The 9,323-nt window shown below is 36.3% G+C and overlaps 1 protein-coding gene across 3 annotated transcripts in view; it reads right to left on the bottom strand.

Annotated features, from left to right (window-relative positions):
- Window positions 1-1,100: 1,100 nt before the first annotated feature.
- Window positions 1,101-9,323, bottom strand: part of b4galt2 (UDP-Gal:betaGlcNAc beta 1,4- galactosyltransferase, polypeptide 2) — a 178,324-nt gene continuing 170,101 nt past the window's right edge. For 2 of the 3 annotated variants that reach the window (XM_081598501.1, XM_081598500.1), the window contains one exon: window positions 1,101-8,610. In XM_081598501.1, coding sequence (XP_081454627.1) covers window positions 8,460-8,610 — 151 coding nt within the window. In that variant the 3' untranslated portion in view covers window positions 1,101-8,459. The remainder of the gene's footprint in view (window positions 8,611-9,323) is intronic. The other variant, XR_014084330.1, reaches the window with a different exon arrangement.

The raw sequence follows: 9,323 nt of genomic DNA, 5'->3' as shown, positions 1-9,323 counted from the left end.
GATAGATTTAAGTGTTAGCATAAACAGCTGATAAATAAGACAACTAGTGACAGACTTGTCACAAGCTGATGCTGTTTTACACTTCATGCACAGCTGTGATGAATAGTAAATAGGAAATAATTAACGAGAGTATAACATTAGATGAGATTTGTTGGCATGTTATTTAAATGCTGTTTTTAAATGTATGCTGCTTGGGCACGCACATGGTGTAGGAAGGTAGTATTGATTCTTCAGTACTAAGATACAGCAAATATACAGTTTTCAGTGACTTGTCAGAAAGTCTTTAGTTTATTTTAACATAAAGATGTTGTATTGTTTTAAATTTTGCAAGACTTACTCCAGGAACTTAATTATAATTTATGGAAGAAAACAAAGCTTTTTAGCTAAGTTGATCTAATAAAAAAAAGTAAAGTCTGAAACCTACTCCATTATTGTGAAATAATAGTGAATAACACTCAACTAAGTAAGTGGTTTTTTTCACTGTATTGTCAAGAATGTAATTGGAACAATGATTGAAATTTGTATGAACCCTGCTTCTAGTACTGGGATCAGTAGTCTGTTTCCTGATGCAACTTTTTTCTCACATCACAACCTCAGTGCATTGGTTTTACACTGTAAGTCAAAATAAACTATTAGTTTGTTTTATTTTTCATTTTAGTTTTTTCTTTAGCTTCTATTTAATTTTATTACTTTTCTTTGTGAAAACCTTTCATTAAGAAGCCTACTCTTGTAAGACACTTTTGTTACTGCCCTAAATGCTTTTTGTTGTTTGTGCTGTTATGACCACAAACACTGTATTTTACTGCGATTTCTTTAAAGACAAATAAACATAGTGCATAGTTGTGCAATGGAAAGTACGTAAAAAACACAAATACATCATGGATTTATATTCAGCCCTTCTGAGTCAAAACTTTGTACAACCAACTGATCAGCTACAGAATGACTGTACAGCAACATACAAGAAAGCAAACTATAATAATAATAATTATTATTATAACAATATAATAATTATATTAAATGAACAGAAAAAATCCTCCTGTTCACTTCAGCCCAGATGTGAAAACTAGCATTACTTTAAAGAATCAGGAAGCACACCAACATACAATCTTTACCATCAGATTTATTAATTGTATAGAAAAAGTAGGTTTGATATGACATAATGCATTCTATATAAGATATAACATTTTCAACATTCAACGTACAAAAAAGCCATAGGTACAGTAAAGTTTTAGAAACGCCTCCAGGCCTGAAGATCTTGTTGACTGTTAGCAGTTGAAGAGCAAAGAGTGCATCTGAAGATTGATTCAAACACCGTCACCACCAGAAGTGTGATACAGCTGTTTGATTCTCAAGCAGAGGCCACAAATACATTTTTTTGCTAAATACGTTGGTTACTGGTCTTGGTGAGGCATGGTACAGTTTATACACACTGGGGCCTTCTTTCCAGCTGCAGTTGAAACCAGAAGTTTACATACACAAAATAAAAAGACAAATACACTTTTTTTTTCTCACTATCTGAAGTTAATTCAGATCAAATTCCTGTTGTTTTAGTTCAATTAGAAGTACTAATTACAACTCATTTGTGCCCTCAACTTCCTGGCTGTTGTCTTGAAATGTTTATGTGAATATTTTCACGTAATGTTTGTTTCCTGTGATGGCATTGATTTTACATTGATTTTATGAAGGGCAGCAGTTCCTCCTGCACCAAAACAGCCCCACAGCATCATGCTGCCACCCCCATACTTCACAGGTGGGATGGTGGCATGTAAACCAGAGAAGGTTTACATGCCTCCCCTTCTTTCCTCCAGATTTTAACGATTGTCATTATGGTCAAACAGTTTAGTTCTATGACATTTTTCCATAAAATAAAAGTTCCTGTCAGCATTTGTAAATTTCAATCTGTTTTTTATGTCCCTCTTGGAATAAAGCTTGTAATTTTACTGCTCTTCCTACATGACTTCCTTCCTTGGCCGTTTTTTTGTGGCTTTTCCATTGTGTCAAACAAGAAAGCAGTATATTCTAGGCATCGCCTTAATATATTCACGAGTGAACTTCCAATTTACTGAAATGTGTTTTTTAACCCACCACAAGTTTCCAAAGCCTGGGCCTTCCCTCATTGTTTAAAGAGATAGTAATTTTCTGTACGTAAATTCTGATTTTGTTAAATGACAATATTAAATTAGTTTCTGATATCTCTCATTATTCTGGCATTTATCAAATAGAAATCATTTTGGTAAGTCTAACTGACCTAAAACAAGATAAGTCTGGTCTGATTTAACTTCAGGTAGTGAGAAAAAAAAAGGTGTTTGTGTCTTTTGTCCAGTCAGTGTAAGTAAACTTATTGTCTCCACTGCACATATCTAACATCCTACAATTAATCCAATCAAAGTTTCAGGTGGTGTATCAGACTCATACTCGGTTTGTTTTAAGATGGCATTGAAACAATTTTTTTGTAAATTTTGCAGAAGAATGGGTTTTTGGTTGTAATTTGGCATGAGTGTGTGCTGTGGTTTTTACAGCGTTCCTAAAAAAACGTTGAGTTTTTTTTTACCATGAGATGGAAGTCAGAAAGTACTGGACTGATGCTGCATTTGACTTTTACCTTAAAAATCAGAATTTCTGAGTTGCACATCCTAAAATAAATGGCATGGCTCTAAAAATCTAAATTCCAGCTTGATAACTGGAGGTCTCTGAGCGCTCCCAAGTTCATATTCAACATGACTGCTGAATTTTAACTTGTGAGTGCTCAGTTGGAATGACTAAAATCATTTGAATGAATGCCAGGATAACAAGAGAGAGAATTATTTTTCTTCAAAGTCAGAAGCTTACTGGCACTGAGGTTAGCGTCCTTTAAAAATTTGGGGTGTGGAGGGAAGCTCAGTTGATGTAATACCTCTGTAATCTTCTAAAAGGATATTTCACAACAGTTGAGTAAATTGGAGGCACGTCCGTGAATGTAATTTAAGGCAACAATTAAAGCACTGCTTCCCCAGCAAAATCATCAGAAAATAAGCAGAAACATCAGGGAGATGATTGTGGAACTACCAGAAGTTTTGTTCATCCATGAAATGTTTATCTGTTTACCATATATATATATATATATGTATATATATATATACATATATATATGCAAGTATGAATAGCATGGAAATGTCCAGCAATCACGCTACTTAAAAAAGGAGACAGTTTGGCTATAATGACCATAGTTACATCTGGATGAAAAAAAGAGATTTGTAAGCTTGAGAGCACCCTCTTAACTTTAGCTCCAGGAGGGACTGGTGCACTTCACAAAATCGATGGAGAAATTAGTAAAGCAACATCTCTATACATAAGCCAAGAAGTTAGAATGTGGGCGCAAATCTTCCAAAGGGACAAGAAACATAGGCATACTGCTAATTTAGTAAAAGTTGACTTATGTGTAACAAAAGTCAGTTTTTCAGTAGCGATCTCAAAGCCCTGACATCAGTCCCATAGAAAATCAAACTGAAATGGTGTGTTTTAGAACGACAGCCAACAAACTCGTCTCAGTTTGGACCAAAATGCCAGGAAATTACTTTCAGAAGCTTGTGAAAGGTTATCTGATATGTTTGACATACCGTTTAAAAGAATCATGTAAAACACTAAGGACATACATAAACTTCCAACTCTGAAGAAAATAACAAAAGCTTTCATAACTATTTTCTTTCTCATTAATCTGGCATTTCTTGAACAGAAACAATTTTGGTAATCTTAATTTACTTAAAATGTAAAAGTTCAATCTGATTTCATGTCAGGCATAGTGAAAAAAAAAAAGTTTCTTTTTTTCCGCTGTTTTTTTTTTGTTGAATTTTTATAGTGTGTGTGTAAATACACCAAAATGGAATAGCTTCAATTTGTGAAAATGCTTGAAGGCATGAAACAGAGGCCTGGTCATTACACAAAATATTTAGCAACCGACTGATTTTTCAACTTGCAACAAGAAAAAGTAAAACTAGGGTGTAACGTCTGCCACGAGTCAAATGTATTAATCAGAATTTGTACTCAAACAGGAATTATCAAGTTCCAAGTTACAAAAACTCAACAAAATGACTGCAGAAGTTGTAGGTCTCTGAGCAGCTCCTACTTCAACATCCAATATGGCCACCTTATGTGTAAAACTTGGTCAAAGACACAAGAATAAAATATTTGTAACACAACAAACCAGTGGGACAAATAGTGCTGTTGGACTATTTGTTTACATATTTAAATACATAAAACTTCAGATAAAATGTTATCACCTTGCACTGCCAACAGTAGGCCAGGCACTGATCGTACCAATTAGCTTGGCCCATTGCTTTCTTGATTTGCAGCTCCAACAAACTCAGATGTGATGTCTATCTCAGATCTAAGGTCCAAAGCAAAGCAAACCCAGTGTAACTTTAATCAGGATTGCAGCCAGTTGGGCAAGGACAGGTTGTTGCAATCAAACTATATCAAAATTTCAAATTGCTAAAAATGTTCAGTTACACCATTCCTACAGTTTCAAAACTTTTCAATGAGATGGCAGAGAAAGTAGCAGAGTGACCTCAGTTTTCTTTGGCTGTAGCTCCTTCCTCACATGTTGCTGCCCACTGCAGTTCAGCTTTTGCAAGGTAGATGAATTTGTAATTTTATGGCTCTTTGAAGAGTAAGCAGATACATTTTGAGACCAGTTCTTGACAATTGGAGTTGTTTTTTTTATCCAGTTGTGTGGTGTTTTATAATGCATATTTAATTTTTTTTTGTGTTATTAAGCATATATACACCTAACCAAAACTTGCAATACTAAGATTGCACCAAATGTCATTGCACTTAATGTTTATAATGGGATTTAAGACTTTAGGGTTTTAAAAATATGAATAATGTGACCTTGAAGTCACCAAACTTTAAAAGCTTTCTGCCTTTGCTGTAGTGCCCCTTTAAGACCATGAGAAAAAAAAACTATGCAATTGCTGCACTCTCATTATCAGCATTTATAACCACAAAAAAACAACAAAAAATGTAATCTGTTTTACAAACTGACCCCCTAAAAATGCTATGACCTCCCATCCTTAATAATGACTATAAAGCAGAGCATGCAACAGATGTGAACTGATGTGTAATACTGCTGTAAACAGTTTCAATAAGGAAACACGTTGACCACTTGTAGTCAGAAAAGAGAAAAGCACCAGAAATACGACTAATCAGACGGAAAAAAAAAAGAGCCATAATCCAGGCAAGAAGGAGCCAAATGGACAGTGAAGAGAGAAGGAGGAAACAGGTGGGGGGGTTAGAAAGACTCACAAGTGGGGATGTGTGCTGAGAAGCAGTGATTAGAGACAAAATAAAGATACAGACAAAGAGCTCCTGTCGATATCTGTTGAAAGAAGAAGCACTCTTCCTGTGAAGCCCAGATGTGCCTGAAGTGGGTCCATCACAAAGCACAACAGTGAGCCACCGATACAATACAGCCCAGACTGGCAGAGTAAGAATGGAAAGGCAGCGAGAAGGGAGATAATACATAAAAAAGGCAGATGGTGTGAATGAGTGTGTTTTATGTGTGTGTGTGCGTGTGTGTGTGTGTGTGTGTGTGTGTGTCTGAAAAGAGGAGCAATTATATCGTCCACCATTCAGGCTTGAGGCGAGGAGCCAAGCAGACTGAAACCTATTTTGCCTCAAGGCTGACCAAAAAGGTGAAATCATTTTCGCTAAATCATAACAGTTAAGGGAATTCACTTCAACCTCTTCAGTTTAGATTTTCTCAGACACTTTCTTTTTTTCTCCCAGGTCTGACCTTTGAATTAGTACATATTATTTCTCAAGGCATTAGTTTGGAGGTGTGGGCATTAATAGACAAAAAAGAAAGGCGAGAAAAATTAAAAACATAAAAGGAAGAAGAGCAATGTCTCGGAGACAAAGCTGTCCAAGGCTATGAAGTGTTGATGGAGGAGCAAATTAAATATTGTGTCTACCTGGTTCAACTTATGTTACTGAATGTTATGAAGCATCTTTACAGGACAAACTGCATCGACGGACGTGATTCAGCAGAACAAGATATGAATATTTGATTATTATGGCTGATATTCAAATGTGGGAACAAAATCCATAAAAGTCAGACAGAATTCTCAGCTGGTTTAAACAGTGGCTTGCAAATGTACACAAACCCATCGAACTTTTTAATGAGGTTGAACCCACAAACTTTAATGTTCTTTATTGAGATTTTATGTGATAAACCAAAACTTTTTATTTTTGCATAAAAAATCTGAAATGTTGACTATGTTTGGTCCCACTTCCAAATGTTCAAAAGTCTTTTGGGTCATCTGGAAGGTCAACCTCCAATCGACTCTTTTTCAATCTCCAGTTTTCACTTTGTTATGTCTGTTGAAGAGACGTATTCCCACAGAAAGCTGTTGCCACCACCATGCTTCACAATAGACATGGTGTAATCAGGATTAGAGTGTTTTACAATGCAGCTCTAATCTGACTGGAGAACCCTCTGCCACACTGTGTCTCCTACATGACTTGAGACGAACATTAAATGAGATCAAGACGGTTTCTTTCAGCAATATCTTTTGTTTTGCAGCTTGTTCTTAATGGCCAAATTCAGAGTGCTCATAGTTGTCTTGTCAATAGATTCTTCGACTTGAATAGAGTCTCTCTAAAGCGTCAAGGACCACTAAATGACTTCTCTGATTAGTTCTCTCCTCAGCCAGCTGGTCAGATAGACAGCCATGTCTCAGCTTTGCTATTATACAATACTCAATCCTTTTTAAACTTCTCCACAACTGACCTGTCTGCTGTGTTCCTTGAATTTCATTACTTATTTTTCCACTAATGTCCTTCAAGAAAAACCTTAAGTCTTCAAACAACAGCTACATTTATACTGAGATATAAAATTACGCAGGTGATTAATAATTTGATTACTTGTAAAGACTGGAGAAGATTTTTTAAGGGGTTTTCAACTGCACTCCACAGTTTTCCACAGTGAAGTGGGTTTTTTTGGTTTGCAAAAAAAAAACACTTCACACTTCTTGCACTTCACAAATATGCTTGAACTCTGTGTTGGTCCATCACATAAAATAATAATTTACATCAAGCTAGTGACAAAATATGGGAAGCATGAGTACGTTTGCAATGCTCTGTATATTACCAGAGAAGTTTTACGTTTCCTTTTGACAATTTACTCCATTTCGATATGTTTTCTAAATGACTTAATGCAAAAGATAGACACAAAAGTGACTCATAAACACCATATAGAGTTGATGATATTTGTTTAAAAAAGACTACATGGCTATACTGCAGGCTTAGAAAATAACCACAAGACTTAGTTTTCAACTAGTTCTGTCAGTGTAAAAGATTTGCAAGCCAATGTTTTTAGCCGCAATGCTACTTGACTGTAAAACATAACCTGACAGCTCAGGCTTCATGTTTATTTTGACAAAATTTGATGAGTTCAGAATGTTGAAGAAACCTTATAGCATATTGCACCTTATGAACACGGGTTAGCCTGTTAAAACTGTAGTAAGGCTCAGAGACAAAAATAAAAGACAAAAGGAAAACTGGAACCCATAACCCGAGCTGTCAGTATGTTTTTCTTTTTTCACGTTTCGACGTACTTCCACCAGGCTGCACACTGAAGAAAACTTTTCAAATAACTGTATCTTTTCGTTACAAAATTCCAGTTCTGTTTTGAAGTTCAGAAATGTATAAAAGAAGAGAGAAAAAAAATGAGTCCCCTCCCACCCCACCCCAGTTGTTCATTGCTGCTCTGTTTTCATGAGTCTTCTGCTGTAGATGCAGGCACGTTAAACATTCATAGACGTATAGCAGAAGGTTTGAGTTTGGAGATTCAGACTGAAGACTCCCAGAGGGAAATGTCAACATGAAACAGTTCTGTGTCGAGACATGATGTCTTGGGGACAACAAAAACCATCTGAACCACCTGAACCACTGAATGTTCATGTTCCTGCAGGTAATCTGTTACCTGCAAAACGTCACTGCAAATGTTTGGTAATTTCATGCGTTTCTCAACAGGAAGCTGCATCCTGTTCATGTCGTCAAGCGTTGTGGTGAACCGAAGCTTGTTTTGAAATGGGACTGAGTTATTGTGTGTGCATCTCCAGAAAAGGGGCAAGGTGTTTTATAACAGCCATGTTTGGTGTTCCTGCCAATATGTTGCTGGATGCCCTCCAGTTTGCAGATGATAGTTCATGGAACGACACTTGAGTTTGACAACAACCTTCTGTCAGCTGCTGACATTCCTGCTCCGTTTCCAAAGGTTTTTAACGTCGCTGACTGTTACCGGGTGGCAGCTGGCATCCCTAGTGAAATCCAGTGAAAAATTGTCAAGCTGAAATCTCAAACAAGTAAACAGGGGAAAAAAGAGAAAGTCACATCATCCTTCTCTACTCCACACCTTCCTTTCTTCTCTCCCATCCGGGTAAAAGTGCATCAACTTTAGATCCTTCTCTCTTTTACTCTCTCTAGCCTTTGATGGGCCGAGGCGGAGGCTTGCCGATCTCCACTGAGATGTTTGTGTACATAGGATACTTCTTCACCTGAACCAGTTTGTAGGTCAAGGAGCTGATGCCATCCTTCTTCATTGTGTTCTTTGTGTTCTGTATTTTGTTGAATCTAAAAAGAGAGAGAGACGAGGAGACAACAAAACATAGATGTGATTCAGAGTGAGAAAAGAGAAGCAGTGCAAAGTTAAAAGCTTATTTCTCATGTTTTACTGTCAGGACCTCTCGGATTGGGGGATGGAGAGACTAAGTATTCATTCTGAATTGTCAATAAAATTTTTGGCCATTGATATAAGTCGTTACAGCTCTTTCCATTTGCTTAGTGTTTATTTTTTTTAAAGTAGGTAGTGTTATTTTTCAAAGGTACTGTGAATTTTTAGCTCAAATATCGAAATGGAAAGTTGCAGTTCACCTTGGTCACATCGTTTCTTGCAATGGTTTCCTGATTTTGTTTAGTTAAGTTTATGGCAGTTTGAACTGGGAACTGGAAAATCTAACTGCATTTTAACCAGAAAACACACCCTTAAAAATACATTTATCTCTATTTTTAATGGTTTCCATATTTTCCCATTTGAAGAAATTTAATTCATATTCACAGGTTCTATTGCAATGTTTGGGACCAATAGTTACTCTTTAATCATCTCTGTAGTTCACACAAATTGAACATCTAGAAGTAAAAAAAGAAGTTAAAAAAGTATTCAATTGAATGTCTTATGTGGAAGATATATATATTTTTTGCTGGCCAATCAGTTGGCCTGCCTGGATTTCCACTGGATACTCCAGCTTCCTCCTATGCACTAAAAACATGCCTGTTAGGTGATGTGA

The sequence above is a fragment of the Poecilia reticulata genome, chromosome 17 (assembly GCF_904066995.2).
Source record: "Poecilia reticulata chromosome 17, P_reticulata-male-v2, whole genome shotgun sequence".
NCBI lineage: Eukaryota > Metazoa > Chordata > Actinopteri > Cyprinodontiformes > Poeciliidae > Poecilia > Poecilia reticulata.
Note: the sequence above shows the minus strand (reverse complement) of the source record. Positions and strands in the feature narration are given on the sequence as shown.